The sequence below is a fragment of the Dendropsophus ebraccatus genome, chromosome 5 (assembly GCF_027789765.1).
Source record: "Dendropsophus ebraccatus isolate aDenEbr1 chromosome 5, aDenEbr1.pat, whole genome shotgun sequence".
Lineage (NCBI taxonomy): Eukaryota > Metazoa > Chordata > Amphibia > Anura > Hylidae > Dendropsophus > Dendropsophus ebraccatus.
The window spans coordinates 159,784,586-159,801,575 of NC_091458.1; the positions used below are offsets into that span (position 1 = coordinate 159,784,586).

General features: G+C 44.4%; 1 protein-coding gene across 2 annotated transcripts in view; it reads right to left on the bottom strand.

Moving 5' to 3' along the window:
- The window catches only part of USP32 (ubiquitin specific peptidase 32), a 113,655-nt gene that overhangs the window by 17,104 nt on the left and 79,561 nt on the right, over window positions 1-16,990 (bottom strand). For both annotated transcript variants that reach the window (XM_069971776.1, XM_069971775.1), the window contains exons 17-25: window positions 15,786-15,940; window positions 10,844-10,925; window positions 9,406-9,480; window positions 8,745-8,883; window positions 8,480-8,585; window positions 6,247-6,420; window positions 4,404-4,578; window positions 3,025-3,176; window positions 2,209-2,320 (exon numbers count right to left, since the gene is read on the bottom strand). In XM_069971776.1, coding sequence (XP_069827877.1) covers window positions 2,209-2,320; window positions 3,025-3,176; window positions 4,404-4,578; window positions 6,247-6,420; window positions 8,480-8,585; window positions 8,745-8,883; window positions 9,406-9,480; window positions 10,844-10,925; window positions 15,786-15,940 — 1,170 coding nt within the window. The remainder of the gene's footprint in view (window positions 1-2,208; window positions 2,321-3,024; window positions 3,177-4,403; window positions 4,579-6,246; window positions 6,421-8,479; window positions 8,586-8,744; window positions 8,884-9,405; window positions 9,481-10,843; window positions 10,926-15,785; window positions 15,941-16,990) is intronic.

Genomic DNA, 16,990 nt, shown 5'->3' on the forward strand with positions numbered 1-16,990 from the left:
GTCAGAACGGCGTCTTGGGAGCATTGAACCCTGCCTCTGCCTAGACTATATTCATGAGCTCAGCAGAAGGAACTTTGGTGTCATGGAGACTATAATGTGATCTGCTACTGCCGCTAATATTGTAATATATCACCAATACATTCACAAATATTAAGTTTTACATAATATATATATATATATATATATATATATATATATATATATATATATATATATACACATATACACACATATACACATACATAATACACTCACCGGCCACTTTATTAGGTACACCTGTCCAACTGCACGTTACCACTTAATTTCTAATCAGCCAATCACATGGCTGCAACTCAGTGCATTTAGGCATGTAGACATGGTCAAGACAATCTCCTGCAGTTCAAACCGAGCATCAGTATGGGGAAGGAAGGTGATTTGAGGCCTTTGAACGTGGCATGGTTGTTGGTGCCAGAAGGGCTGGTCTGAGTATTTCAGAAACTGCTGATCTACTGGGATTTTCACGCACAACCATCTCTAGGGTTTACAGAGAATGGTCCGAAAAAGAAAAACCATCCAGTGAGCGGCAGTTCTGTGGGCGGAAATGCCTTGTTGATGCCAGAGGTCAGAGGAGAATGGGCAGACTGGTTCCAGCTGATAGAAAGGCAACAGTGACTCAAATAGCCAACCGTTACAACCAAGGTAGGCCGAAGAGCATCTCTGAACGCACAGTACGGCCAACTCTGAGGCAGATGGGCTACAGCAGCAGAAGACCACACCGGGGGCCACTCCGCTTAGCTAAGAACAGGAAACTGAGGCTACAATTTGCACAAGCTCATCGAAATTGGACAGTAGAAGATTGGAAAAACGTTGCCTGGCCTGATGAGTCTCGATTTCTGCTGCGACATTCGGATGGTAGGGTCAGAATTTGGCGTCAACAAAATGAAAGCATGGATCCATCCTGCCTTGTATCAACGGGTCAGGCTGGTGGTGGTGGGGTCATGGTGTGGGGAATATTTTCTTGGCACTCTTTGGGCCCCTTGGTACCAATTGAGCATGGTTGCAACGCCACAGCCTACCTGAGTATTGTTGCTGACCATGTCCATCCCTTTATGACCACAATGGACCCAACATCTGATGGCTACTTTCAGCAGGATAATGCGCCATGTCATAAAGCTAGAATCATCTCAGACTGGTTTCTTGAACATGACAATGAGGTCACTGTACTCCAATGGCCTCCACAGTCACCAGATCTCAATCCAATAGAGCATCTTTGGGATGTGGTGGAACGGGAGATTGGCATCATGGATGTGCAGCCGACAAATCTGCGGCAACTGTGTGATGTCATCATGTCACTATGGACCAAAATCTCTGAGGAAGCTTCCAGCACCTTGTTGAGTCTATGCCACCAAGAATTGGGGCAGTTCTGAAGGCAAAAGGGGGTCCAACCCATTACTAGCATGGTGTACCTAATAAAGTGGCAGCTGAGTGTATATTTTATATATATTATACATATACATATACACACACACACACACACACACCTTAAAATCGTCCAATACAAGGAGAACACAGGCTTTTAGTGCAGATATACATCATACATTTTCCTTCGGCCGTAGTAAAAGCAGCACATGACTACATGTGTGATGATAATAATACAAAAAAAGTTGCTACTTACAATTGCAATTACAATAATTACAAATGATAAAATAAATGTGATTATATAGCAATTGTTCTAAGTAGAAAACTGTGAAGCAATTATTAGATTTAATAGCAAATTAGGTTATATAATAATAATAATAATAATAATATATAAAATTGTCACCAGCTCTTTACGACTTCTATTTAGAAATCTCCAGTCTTCCAGTACTTATCTGCTGTATGTCCTGCAGGAAGTGGTGTAGTCTGACACAGTGCCACCTCTGTCCATGTCAGGAACTGTCCAGAGCAGTAGCAAATCCCCATAGAAAACCTCTCCTGCTCTGGACAGTTCCTGACATGGACAGAGGTGGCAGCAGAGAGCACTGTGTCAGACAGGAGAGAATATACCACTTCCTGCAGGACATACAGCAGCTGATAAGTACTTCAAAAATGTTAAAACCAAGCACTTTACAAATCTGTTTCTGGCACAGTCTATTTGAAAACCAGAGTACCCCTTAAAGTGTATATCCACAGGACAACGATGGTGGAGCACTGTGCTTGATAATTAGGGATATGCGGACTATAACTCACCTTGCTGAGTGGGGGTTGTGGCGGATGTGGGAGATCCGGGAACTGGTATCTCAAAAGCACAGAGAAAGCCGCTCACTGACAGCCTCACTTTCTGGTTATCCTGGGGAAAGTTCTATAAATGAAAGATTTAGAATCAGATGGTGCTGAGCTGGTGATGTGTAGAATGTGACACTGCCCAGATGACTTGCGCGCACAATCACATAGCGTATTACCAGGACGTAAACTACGGAGCCAACAACTCCCGACATGATAGGAGAGCCATCAGCGAGGTCTGGACAGCGTCCCTGCTGCCTGCTTCCCTTTATGCATGTGGAAGGGGACTAATGTGTCATTTCATCTACAGGACAATCAATATATATATCCATTACGGCAGCATGATGGAGTAGATTCCCGACCTAGGCCCATTTCACGTACTGTTGCACTCTTTGATAAAGTGCGACAGTACACGACAGTAGGTATAGGTCGATCAGCTGGCTTTTTAAGCTATGCACACAGTTGTTAAAGCCAAAGCAGTCTGATGGTGGCTTATCTTTCTGAGAACAAAGGGATGAGGCAGTAAAAATCCATCACGCCTGATCCCTGTCTGCTGGTGGAAAGTTTGCATGCCACCATATACTGTACCTTAATACTGACGGCCATCCCACTGCCAGTTGGACAGTATATAATATATGTGTATGTGGGCCTAAACAGAGAAAGTCTGCCAAAAGTAATATTCTGAAGGTGAAAAGACTAAGCTGCGTGACAAACTGTTACAGTGAGACTTCCCAGTATGTGTGAACATAAGCGCCTAAACCCCGCGGAGCGCTCGGCACTCACCTTAATGTTTGATCCGTGCACCTCAGCCAGGAGGATCTGTTCAGGCTTCAGAGCACAGAGCTCACTCAGCTGTTTCTTCAGCCCCGTGTACTTCTCATCCATGTTCAGCCGAAGCCCATATCGGACAGGCGTTGTGCCGTCTAATTTAATAACTAAAAATGCAATACATGAAAGGTTCATTTTTCGGCAAAATACTTAAATTACGATGATAGCAAAGAAACATACCAGACTGACAATACCTACATAGTAGTAGTATTAGTAGTAGCGTGCCTATGCAAATACGGTATAACCTCTGTAGATGCAGTCTAGGTGTATGTCTAACGGTTTGGTTTATGGTCCTGAATTGAAGTTCATGGAGCAAACTGCTCTTTAAATAGATCAAAATTTGGGGTAATTAGAGACACAACCAGAGAGTGTGCAGCAGTCCCAGCGTGCAGCATTGGATTAGCGGTGACTGAAGAATTAGGATGCGGCCCTGGGGCTGCCAGGAAAACATGGATACAGCCATAGGCCATAGCCCATATCCATGTTTTCCACAACTCCCTAGGGCTGCATCCAACTTCTTTGGCCACCACTAATCCAATGCTGCACACTTGGGTTCAGTTAGAAAAAACAAAACACATTTCCAGCCAAAATAGACCAACTAGTTATGCACAGGATAGTTCATGGGCCATTAAAGGGGAACTCCAGCAATGAAATTTCTTTAAATAAACTGGTGCCAGAGATTTGTAATTTACTTCTATTATAAAATCTCCAGTCTTCCATTACTACATCAGCTGCTGTATGTCCTGCAGGAAGTGGTGTATTCTTTCCAGTCTGACACAGTGCTCTCTTCTGCCACCTCTGTCCATAGTAAACCTCTCCTGCTCTCCAGACTGGATAGAATACATCACTTCCTGCAGGACATCCAGCAGCTGATAAGTACTGGAAGACTTAAAAATATTTTAATAGAAGTAAATTAGAAATCTCTGGCACCAGTTGATATGAAAACATTTTTTGCAAGAGTAGCCTTTAATCAAGGTGCTGGTGGTGTGTGTGTGTGTGGGGGGGGGGGTTAACACCCAGAACCCCAGCACACATTACACAATGAAGGGGCTGGAAGCAGTTTGTCCCCATTCTGTGTCGATCGGCAGCAACTTGTAATACAGCTTAGCTGCCGTGAAAAGAACCAGAGCTGAGCTGCCGTTACAGGTCACCTGCTACACGGTCAGCGGATACACACTGCTTCCGGACCATTCATGTGTAGTGTGAGCGACTCCCCTGATCCTTTGGATAGCTCGTCAGCTTATTCTGACCGGAGAACTCCTTTAAACTCGTCAGGGATAATATACAAACACATGAACTTCAACTCCATGGGAAAAAAATGGAAACCTACTAACCTGTTATTTCCAGATGCATGTAACTGTCCATGGGCAACGGCAGAGAAAGGAAGTTAAAGGGGTCAAAGCGGACGCTGACATGGCCGCAGGTTTTACATTTCACTTGAGATCTCAACTGTCCATGAAACAAGTCCACAACGATTGAGCGGTTCCTCCTCAGGTGATTGTCCCAGGCCTAGGACCGGAGGAATCTATGGTTAATCACAGCAGCACACAAGGAAGACACCTGCCGGCTTCATAGACATTGTATAGTGACACTCATCCATCTGGCTATACACCTGCCGGCTTCATAGACATTGTATAGTAACACTCATCTATCTGGCTATACACCTGCCGGCTTCATAGACATTGTATAGTGACACTCATCCATCTGGCTATACACCTGCCGGCTTCATAGACATTGTATAGTGACACTCATCCATCTGGCTATACACCTGCCGGCTTCATAGACATTGTATAGTGACACTCATCCATCTGGCTATACACCTGCCGGCTTCATAGACATTGTATAGTGACACTCATTCATCTGGCTATACACCTGCCGGCTTCATAGACATTGTATAGTGACACTCATTCATCTGGCTATACACCTGCCGGCTTCATAGACATTGTACAGTGACACTCATCCATCTGGCTATACACCTGCCGGCTTCATAGACATTGTATAGTGACACTCATCCATCTGGCTATACACCTGCCGGCTTCATAGACATTGTATAGTGACACTCATCTATCTGGTTATACACCTGCCGGCTTCATAGACATTGTATAGTGACACTCATCTATCTGGCAATACACCTGCCGGCTTCATAGACATTGTATAGTGACACTCATCTATCTGGTTATACACCTGCCGGCTTCATAGACATTGTATAGTGACACTCATCCATCTGGCTATACACCTGCCGGCTTCATAGACATTGTATAGTGACACTCATCCATCTGGCTATACACCTGCCGGCTTCATAGACATTGTATAGTGACACTCATCCATCTGGCTATACACCTGCGGGCTTCTAACTCCCAGCTTAGAGGAAGCGAATGATAAGGAGGCTCATAGACATTGTATAGTAACACGCATCCATCTGGCTCTATGCTGTAGAATGGCGCTGCATACGGCGATTCATACTGATGGAGTAATAAACTGCTGTTAGTTCTATTAACTGATCGTGATGACAAAGCTCTAGGAGGATTTACAGATCTGCTTCCAGCAAAAAAAACCTCTTAGCAGCCCAGCGCCTATACACATTGCCGAGAATTTCAGCTGGAAAGTAATTCTGTAACACACGGGAAACAGACGGAACGTTCCGCTAACAATATATTAGGATAAGGAGAATTGATCCAAATTTAACTCTGCAACTACATTACCCTCGTCATTTAGCCGGCCCTGGATAGGCTGGAGCATTCGCTTTATTACGCTACACTGGTATTGTGAAGTTTTAACTCCATATCCACAAGACGCGGCTTTATGGGAGAGAGACAATGATGTGCTCAGATTCCCAGGATGGGACTTCATTTAATGAATTCTTTACAAATGTGGAAACTGGTGAATGGGAGATGTTCCTGGTTATACTATCAGCTATGGGGTGTAAGCGTTGCCAGACCTGTTGGGGTATTTGGATATTTAGCATTGGCTTTATAGCCTGGGTGCCACATTGTCAGTCTGTACGGCTCCTAACAGCTACAACTCCCATCAGAGACGTGGATCACCATTTTCAAAAGTTATCTAGTCCATGAAAAGGTAAGAGCTTTGTTCACCGCTCCACAGAGCAGGATACGCTGCATGTGTACAATTATTTCCATGACACATATATATATATGTATTCTGCGTATAATAACTAACCTCCGCAGCAACTTCCCAGTCTGGTCGCCCATCACTATCCTTGAGTTCCACATACGGCTTGTCATGGACTCTATTGAGATCTTCATGGAGGCCGTCGAGAAGAAAGGCGAGCAGCTCCTGGGAGTCCTGCTGCTGGAAGCCATTGAAGCGAGGGGCGTACTTTGCTATTGTCCACTAGAACATTAACATACAAACAATACAAATATTATATAAGTGGTGCAGGTTATCACGACAATATTCCTGTCTCAAATGGCTAGAAAAGTTATCAGCTTATGATATAAAGATTGCGTGGAAAAATAAGTAAAAACAAAACTTGTGTGTGATAATAACCATCTCTGGAATATTGGGTTATTAGGTCGGGTTATTAGGCCAGGCTATAGACCTGCCCCCCATTCTTTGGGTTTTCTAGTCTGATACTAATGGCGTGAGCTTCTAAATGGTCCCCACTGGTCAGAAGAAGCGTCCACTATGGTTTACCAGACACAACTTCATACACGTAGTGGCGGCTTTGCCCGGTATTGTACTCAGTCCCACTCACTTTGCACATGAGTGAGCTGCACAGTACAAACAGTACAGAGCTCTGCCTGGAAAACAACGCCAAACATGCTCAAAATTTAGTCATCAGGCCCTGTATGGCCAACGTATGTATAATGTCTATGGGGGCTTGAGTAGAGCGTGTGCTTTTATTGCTGTTGGGATGTACGCAAAGACTCTGGCACAAAAGAAGAGTACAGCCGGGTTCATGCTGCGTTTTAGCAATCCGTTTAATGTATCTATTTAATGGGGTGAAAACGGATGAAAAAAACGGATGTATTTGTGTGCATCTCTTTGGATTAGTTTTTCCAATGCCCTCCATTTTAAAAGAAAAAAAAAAACAGATCAAACTGGAGCCTTTTTGTTAGCGTGCACAAAAACGCTCGCATTTTTGAGCATGTTAAAAGCAACCAATTAAAAACATATCCACTAAAAGGGACTGCAAAAAGGCAAATCTGCAACTTCAAATCTGCTGTAGATCCTGTATGTGTGAACACTCCCTAAAAGAAATCAGCTGGTTCATACATACGCGATGTCTCTCTGTACTCGCCAGATCCCACGCATTGCGCAGCACCAGCCCCATGTAACAGCATCGGCCTACTGCGCGAGATCTGCAGCGAACAGGGAGATGGCACTACTCACGAATGGATGAATAAGTAGGAGGACGCATGAGCCGGCAGGTAGGGCGGTGCAGCCAGGGGCCAGAGAACGTCCTCAATGCACCAAACAGGTTCATTTGCATATTTTCTTTTTATTAAATTACTGAAGAACAGCACCGAAAAGCAAAATTAGACGACCAGCATGGGAATCCCCACCTATCCAGTTACAGGAGTTGATCAGCAGGTCTGCATGTAGGGTGAGTGCCGCTCTCTTTTTATTTCTACAACTTCTTCATGCATTCTGATTGTCGTGAAGTTGAGTTAACCTCAGTGGGCTCATCCATGTCCAGTGAGGGAATCAGCCATGGGATGGTCCAGTGAGGAGCCAGGACGCTAACAGTAGTGCCGGAGAGAGACTTTCTTCATTATATAGTAACTTGTATCTGCGCTTGTGACAGTAGACGTCAGGGAAAAGAAGGATCACACATGCTACATTTTAACAAACCTGACTCTTTAGTGTCGCAGTAGATAAGTTTCTGCCAGAGGGGTCCGGCAGTGGCTTATTTCTCTCTCCTCTTTAACACGCACACTAAGCAGGGCCAAACATATGGGGACGTCAGGAGTGATCGTCAGGTCAGGTGCGGTTGGTAATTAAGCAACTTATACTTCAATGGAACAGAGTTGCAAAACTTGCACCCAACCTGGAGTGGTACTGTCTCTGAAAGAAAGTGGCCATGTTTTTCTAACATTGGATAACGCCTTTAAGGTGAATGCATCATAAGTATTAGTTAGTTTAAGTGGCCCGGTTCTCGCGTACCGCACAGTTCTATCCCCGGGCACCAGGTGGGGTGGGCTGGCCTGCCCCTAGTGGGAGGAAACCCCTGCCCCTCTATGATGCGGTTCCATTAATTCTAATTCACTAGGGACAGGCCGGCCTACCTCCAGTGCTTCACTGGATTTTCGCTGGAAAGTTTAAGTTATATGATCTACAGTTTAGTTAGCAAGGCTCAATCATTTTATCAGCACACTTATTGTAGTCTATCTAGGCCAATAAAAGCCATTTTCAATCCGCACAGATCGGGTAACTGTGTACCGCTTACCCTTAGCTTAAGAGGAGCTACATTTTTTTGGGTACCGCTCCACAGCTCTTGAACCAAATCTCCGTAGCACTTTGCCATGTGTCCTTTCATTCCTATGGGATTGGTTCTAGAATGACAAAGTTGGGAATTCATTAGAAACAGTTTATGAATAACTTTTCTGCAACAATAACTTAATTATTGGTACAATATCGCTAAAAATATCTAATATTTAGTCTAGGTTTTTGTGCATATTTTACTTTTCTTCATGCTTCGTGCATTTGATTACCTGTTCAGCTCGTACAGATGTCTCCCTGAGATAAAATACTTGGTTAGCGGCTGAGTGTTGCTGACACACTGGATACTGGAGTTCATGAAGCAAGTGTTCCCCAAATTACTAAGTCCCGTCGCTCCCTTCTCAGTAGGAACTAGAAGTAAAAGAAAAAGTGTGCAACATATCAATGGCGGCAGAGGTAGAAATGGCAAATATGAGTTATGAATAGACTACGGATATGGACGCCTATGGATGGGCATTAGGGCGTACCTATCATACCCATCACGTCACCAGTGTGGCAGGATACATTGGAATACCTCTTAAGATGGGAGATGTGGACGGAAGCGCCATAGACAGCATTGTTATACACTTACAGATTCCCATCCACCGCCAGTGTCAGAAGGGGACAGCAAACCTGCAGGAGACTCAATGTATTCGGCCACGCTGGCCCGAATGAGAGGTACAATTTAAAGGGTTTTCTAGGACCTTACTATCTTTGGCTTAGCCCTCAGAGATGACAATATCAGTCCAACCCTCTCTCCAGCACATTCGGCATGGGAGTCGGCATGGGATAGAGAGTCGCAGCTGATTGCTGACGGACAGGCGTCAAGGCCGTTGGTTTTCTGAAGACAACCATACACTCCTATAATCTGATTTTGGTAACCGGCTCGCTTACCTTTATGTCTATCAATTTTACTGCTGTTCGCAATGAAGGACATTTCTTCTGGCCAACTCATATCTTTGTTCCGAACTAAAAGTGAAAACAGGGAAATCTTTAGCAATGTATTTACGTAACTCAGAGACTCCTACAAGGCTGTAGCTCGGGGAGAATGTATATACAATGTATATATACCTGTAACACCAACATTCGGGATCATAAGGAGGTATATTGAGCAGTCCTAGGAGCTAAGCCCACTCTATACAGAGCGAGTGCTGCTACGTGAAGATGACACCCACTGCTAATGACCGACATCAGCGATCCCATCAACGTCAGTCACTAAACCATTCAAGTGCCAGGACCGACGGACAGAGCTATATCATTGCATATAACAGTATTGGCAATCAGAGATGAACAAATCTTAAGCATGCTCCCAAACCTGAACACCCTGCATCTGATTACCTGTGGTTGAAGACGTTAGAACGTCCCGCGAAGTTGTTTGCGATTGCGAATCCGGGCAATTTTAGGACTCACTGATTTCTATTGGGCTATCCCCAAATTCTAAGTTTTCACGGATCCACAATCTGTTCTGCTAGAAAATAAGATGCACAGATGCCCCCAAAAAAGTCCATGGGACCCATTATTTCACAGATTGGAGGTGCTTGAAAAACACAGATGTAAGGTTCTATCCAAGATAGTTCTATTTTTTTAAACTGTTTAACTTTATTAACTAGCACTGTACAAAACAGACACGGATTGCAGTCACGGGTGTTTTTTCACTGTGCTAGATAGCGGACCTAATCCACAGAGTTTGAAAATCACTGAACGTGTGAATAAGGGTGCATGCACACTACAGAATACGCGCGTAAAGGCCTCTGCGGATTCAGTCGCTGGCCCCTGCTCACAGGCGTGCGCATCTCCGCCTGTGCCATAGACTACATTCTATTAGAAAAAATTGACATGTCGATTTTGACAGCGGAATCGGCTCGGCCATAAAAAGGTGTTTATGGCACAGACGGAGATGCGTACTGCCGCGAGCAGGGGCCAGCGATGGAATCCGCAGCAACCTTTACGCGCGCATTCCATAGTGTGCACGCACCCTAGGGCTGCATGGAAAACACGGATATAGCCATAGGCCACAGCCATGTTTTCAGGGACTCCCTAGGGCTGCATCCAACTTCTTCAGCTACTGGTAATAAGATGCCGAGCGTTCAGGTTTGATGGAATCGGTGAGAGCTTGAGGTTCAATCATCTCTAATAAGTATGTGAAAACTGAGAAGTAACTTCCTGCAAAGGTGAACAAAACGCCTGTGTGTACAGGAGAAGGTAGGTAGCAGCTATATACACAGGTATCCACAGGGCTATAACACGTCTAGGCACATGAAAAGATAACTAATCAACTTAAAAATACATAAAACGGACTTCTGGTTTCACATTTGCTGCCAGGTGATATTACCTTCTATTACCAAGTGCTGCTCATCCTGGATTTTGAGATATTCCAGTTTGTGGTCTTCATCATCTAAGAGTGTTAGATAATTCTGGAGGGAAGAAAACAGAAGAGCATTTACCCTTCAGGCCGGATACAGAAGATACGAGGCTTCTCCACAGTGCAGAATTATGTCGCCTATTAATAACGTGTAGGAAATGGTGGAAATTAGCGCTAATGGGAACATCACCTTGGAAGGAGACATAGTGCCAAATCTCGTGCGGAGAACAGGGCTGTGGCGTTGGAGTCGTGGAGTCGGAGCTAGTTTTGTCCGGAGTCGGAAAAAAATGTACCGACTCAGACTTTTAAAAAAATCTTTAAAAATGTAGAATTGAATTTTGATATGAATTTTACAAGTTTTGCTCATGAATATATATTATGAGAAACATTCTAATAGGACACTGGCTCTATTACATAAGGGTGGTCGGGGAATATATCAGTAATAGGACACTGGCCCTATTACATAAGGGAGGTCGGGGAATATATCAGTAATAGAACACTGGCCCTATTATATAAGGGGGGGGGTCGGGAAATATATCAGTAATAGGAGACTGGCCCTAATAGATAAGGGTGGTCGGGGAGTATACCAGTAATAGGACACTGGCCCTATTACATAAGGGTGGTCGGGGATATATATCAGTAATAGGACACTGGCCCTATTAGATAAGGGTGGTCGGGGAAGATATCAGTAATAGGACACTGGCCCTATTACATAAGGGTGGTCGGGGAATATATCAGTAATAGGACACTGACCCTATTACATAAGGGTGGTCGGGGGATATATCAGTAATAGGACACTGGCCCTATTAGATAAGGGTGGTCGGGGAAGATATCAGTAATAGGACACTGGCCCTATTACATAAGGGTGGTCGGGGAATATATCAGTAATAGGACACTGGCCCTATTACATAAGGGTGGTCGGGGAATATATCAGTAATAGAACACTGGCCCTATTACATAAGGGTGGTCGGGGAATATATCAGTAATAGGACACTGGCCCTATTACATAAGGGTGGTCGGGGAATATATCAGTAATAGGACACTGGCCCTATTACATAAGGGTGGTAAAAGAATATAATAGGGCCAGTGTCCTATTACCGATATATTCCCCGACCACCCTTATCTAATATCAGTAATAGGACACTGGCCCTATTAGATAAGGGTGGTCGGGAATATATCAGTAATAGGACACTGGCCCTTATTATATTACCCGACCACCCTTATCTAATAAGGCCAATGTCCTATTACTGATATACTCCCCGACCACCCTTATGTAATAGGGCCAGTGTTCTATTACTGATATATTCCCCGACCACCCTTATGTAATAGGGCCAGTGTCCTGTTACTGATATATGTATCAGTAATAGGACACTGGCCCTATTAGATAAGGGTGGTTGGGGAATATATCAGTAATAGGACACTGGCCCTATTACATAAGGGTGGTTGGGGAATATATCAGTAATAGGACACTGGCCCTATTACATAAGGGTGGTCGGGGAATATATCAGTAATAGGACACTGGCCCTATTACATAAGGGTGGTCGGGGAGTATATCAGTAATAGGACATTGGCCCTATTAGATAAGGGTGGTCGGGGAATATATCAGTAATAGGACACTGACCCTATTACATAAGGGTGGTCGGGAATATATCAGTAATAGGACACTGGCCCTATTACATAAGGGTGGTCGGGGCAAAAGTTGTTGGTCACTATTTGGCAGCTTGTTTTGTGCGGGGGGAGATCTGTGCTGGTCTCTTCCTGGGTGCTGTATGACTGTATATGAGCAGCAGTGTAATATGAAGATATTCTGTGTAATATAGAGAAGGAGGAGAAGACATAAGTAGTGTAGCTGTAACCTCTGTCCTCAGTGTGGTGTTTTCTCTCTGGGAAAAGATTGTGTGTTTTTCTTCAGTGTTCTATGGCTGCAGCTGTGTGTGTGTGTGTGTGTGTGTGTGTGTGTGTGTGTGCGCGCTATGGCTGCAGTAGGGTGTGTGTGTGTGTGTGTGTGTGTGTGTGTGTGTGTGTGTGTGTGTGTGTGTGTGTGTGTGTGTGTGCGCGCGCGCGCGCTATGGCTGCAGCAGGCTGTGTGTGTATGCTATGGCTGCTGCAAGCTGTGTGTGTGCACTATGGCTGCAGCAGGTTGAGTGTATGTGTGCTATGGCCGCAGCAGGCAGTGTGTGTGTGTGTGTGTGTGTGTGTGTGTGCGCGTGTGCGTGCGCTATGGCGACAGCAGGCTGTGTATGTGTGCTATGACTGCAGCAGGCTGTGTGTGTGTGCGCGTTATGGCTACAGCAGGCTGTGTGTATGTGTGCTATGGCCGCAGCAGGCAGAGTGTGTGTGCTATGACTGCAGCAGCTGTGAGTGTGCGCTATGACTGCAGCAGCTGTGAGTGTGCTCTATGGCTGCAGCAGGCTGTGTGTGTGCTCTATGGCTGCAGCAGGCTGTGTGTATGTATGCTACGGCTGCAGCAGGCTGTGTGTATGTATGCTACGGCTGCAGCAGGCTGTGTGTATGTATGCTACGGCTGCAGCAGGCTGTGTGTGCACGCGTGCTATGGCTGCAGTAGGCTGTGTTTGCTATGACTGCAGCAGGCTGTGTGTGCGCGGTATGGCTGCAGCAGGCAGTGTGTGTGTGTGTGTGTGTGTGCGCGGTATGGCTGCAGCAGGCTGTGTGTGTGTGTGTGTGTGTGTGTGTGTGTGCGCGCGCTATGGCTGCAGCAGGCTGTGTGTATGTGTGCTATGGCCGCAGCAAGCAGAGTGTGTGTGTGTGTGTGTGCGTGTGGTGCGCTATGGCTGCAGCAAGCTGTGTGTGTGTATGCTATTGCGTGCCCCCACAGTGACCTTCTATATCACCTCTATATCACTATGTGTGACCCCTCTCTATATCACTATGTGTGACCCCTCTCTATATCACTATGTGTGACCCCTCTCTATATCACTATGTGTGACCCCTCTCTATATCACTATGTGTGACCCCTCTCTATATCACTATGTGTGACCCCTCTCTATATCACTATGTGTGACCCCTCTCTATATCACTATGTGTGACCCCTCTCTATATCACTATGTGTGACCCCTCTCTATATCACTATGTGTGACCCCTCTCTATATCACTATGTGTGACCCCTCTCTATATCACTATGTGTGACCCCTCTCTATATCACTATGTGTGACCTCTATATTACAGGGATCTGGCAGTGTTACCAGTGTTTCTGTGTGTGGTGAATATTAGTTAGAAACATAGAAGATTGTCAGCAGGAACAGCCCCCCTGCTCCATCTAGTGTAGTTGTGAGTAGTTCAGGACATGGAGGCTGGAGACTGGCTGCACCCACTGCACACACAGGAGAAGCTGCTGTATATACAGTATATATTCCCTCAGAAGTCGCCCCAGGATCATGTAGGACATTAGGGAGAAGCTGCTGAGCCGGTGTGATAGATATCTCCCCTGGTATATGACCGGCCATTTATCAAGGAGCGGGAGGCCCAGTCGGTCCTGATAAAATTCAGAAATCGGAGTCGGAGCTGCGGCTTACTGACTCCACAGTTCTTACGGAGAACTTCAGATAAAGCGAGGAGGGGCTCGGCATTACATATTACACAACAGAAACAGAAAGAAACCTTCTTCTAAAATAGTCTTGCACTGAAGCTGATTGTGTCAGGAGGCGACTACTTTAGCAAATACCAGAGATGGGCGAATCCCCAGCACGCTAAGGTTCATCCGAATACAAACGCTGCATTTGATTGCTGGTGGCTGAAAAAGTTGCAGCCCTAAGGAGTCCAGGAGAGCATGGGTACAGCCCCTAGGCCTACGGCTGGGTCCACAGACTGCATCCAACTTCTTCAGCCACAAGTAATCAGATGCAGCGTCCGTATTCGGATGAACCCGGGAATGCATCTCTAGTAAATACATAAATTTCTCCCCTTCTGGAGCAACTCTCCTTAAAGTGCTGTTTTCTACCATTTGTCTTGTTGTTTCTCCTGGAACTGTATGAATGAAGGAATGAATTAAAGTGTCACTGTTTCATTTTTTTTTTTTTTTTTTTTTTTTTGCAGAAATCAATAGTCCAGGCGATTTTAAGAAACTTTGTAATTGGGTTTATTAGGCAAATCTGCCATTATCTGCGTTCAAAAAGACTTTCCCCAGGTTCTCCCCCACCCCCCTCCTCTTTCTCATTCACTGCTCATTATCAGGAAATCTCGACTGTTTTACATCATTCGGGCCTTGGGTAACCTATGGAGAGGGGAGGGGGGAGGAGGGAGATTAGTCGGCAGAAGAGAGCAGAAAACAAAAGATTACACAGCGGGAGCTGTGTGAAAGCAGATATTCAGAGGTCAGTCCTGACCTCAGAGGTGATAGCCTGGTGATGTAGCTGTGAATTAACTCCTTGTTGTCCTGTTCTGGTGCCTCATCTTCCTCCACCCCTCCCCTCTCCATAGAGAACAATGAATACTGCTTTTTCATGATAAAAATGCATTTTTCAGCTAATAAACCCAATTACAACATTTCTTAAAATTGCCTGTACTATTGATTTCTACAAAAACATTTAAATAGTGACACTTTAAAGTGCATGTTACCGCTACTCTAGGCAACAGTCCATGGTGGTAATTTATCAATAGTGTATTGTTTTTTTTTTTGTGTGTCAAAAAGTCACAAATTTTGGCGCAATGGTTTTCTTACTCTCAATTGTGCAAGTTTTGGTTCCTGGACCACCATTCAAGTGAAAACAATGTGTTATTTGCTTTAAAAATAACCAATAAAAAAAAGAGCATATACTCACCTGCCCCTATCCCCCCCCCGGTCTGAATAGAAATAAGAAAAGACTAAGGGTGCTACCTGGACTCCAGTCTAAATATAGTAAACAGCAATAGTAAATCCCATTCTTATTAGTTTATAGAAGCCGTCATACACTACCTCACTATTATACAGCCACAAGCGCATGTCTTCTTCTTTGATGCGTAAACGCTGGGAGAGATACTCGTGGATTTCTTTGATTGTCTGCATTCGGCTGAAGCACCCGGTGTACGCCAGGACTCTCTTCAGAGGTGCGTTTGGAGACGGGACGTTTCCTGTGAGAAGAAATTTGCATAAATCCCTACAGAATACAGCTGCATAATACAACAAACTTAAAGCTTCCACTAAAACTACTGACAAAAACCCTTCACTGTTTCTGTTGTCAGAGATGAAAATTCGCGAACCATTAAATTAGATGTTATTTATTACCATGGGGTTAAAAAAAACGCAAACACAAACTGTGTAAAATAGAAACTGTGAAGAGCGACCAATCACAGCTCAGCTCTCGTGTTATCATGTGATTGGTGGCTACACCAGTTTCTACTGTGTACGGAAAAGTCCGCCATTTTGGGGTTTTAATGCACCAAAAATTAGGAAATTCAAATACTTTCAAAAATATTGCGTTTTGGTCAGGGTAACAGAATGCAGACATGCCATGTGCAGACGGATCCTACATTCATTTGCTAACACTCATTTAGCAAAAAAGTAAGAAATAGAGGGTGGGCTATATGTATGACAAATAACCTGTCCAATATTGTGGTGGCATCAAATATCCCTGTAGCCACCAAAGAAATCTGATCTCTGGTGGCATGGACTCCACAAGACCTTTAAAGGGGAACTAATTATGGGAAATGCAGATATAGTATTATTTTCCTCAATTTAGTAGATCAGACAGGCTTCAATTTCTCTAAAAAAAACAAAAAAAAAAACATGACATCATGACCCAGTCTATACCTGAATGGGCCAGCAGGGGGCGCAGTATATATAGAAATTACATGTAAAAAACAACAAGGCCCTTCCTGTGCTTTTAGCACAAGATTCAGCAAAAGTTCAAATGGTTCCCCCTTTTACCATTTTTCATAAAAAAAAACAAAAAAACTTAAATGCAAAAAAGAAAAATAAACATATTTTGTATCACCGCATGCACAACTGTCTGAACTATGAAAATATAATGTTATCGATCGCAAACTGTGAATGTTATAAACAAAAAAAACTACACATCATAGTGTGAAAAACCTAGCTGGAGCGCATGCAAAGTCTGGGGTCATATGTAGTATTTTGTTCAGTATGTTTAGCCAAAACCAGAGTAGACAGAGAAACAGTAT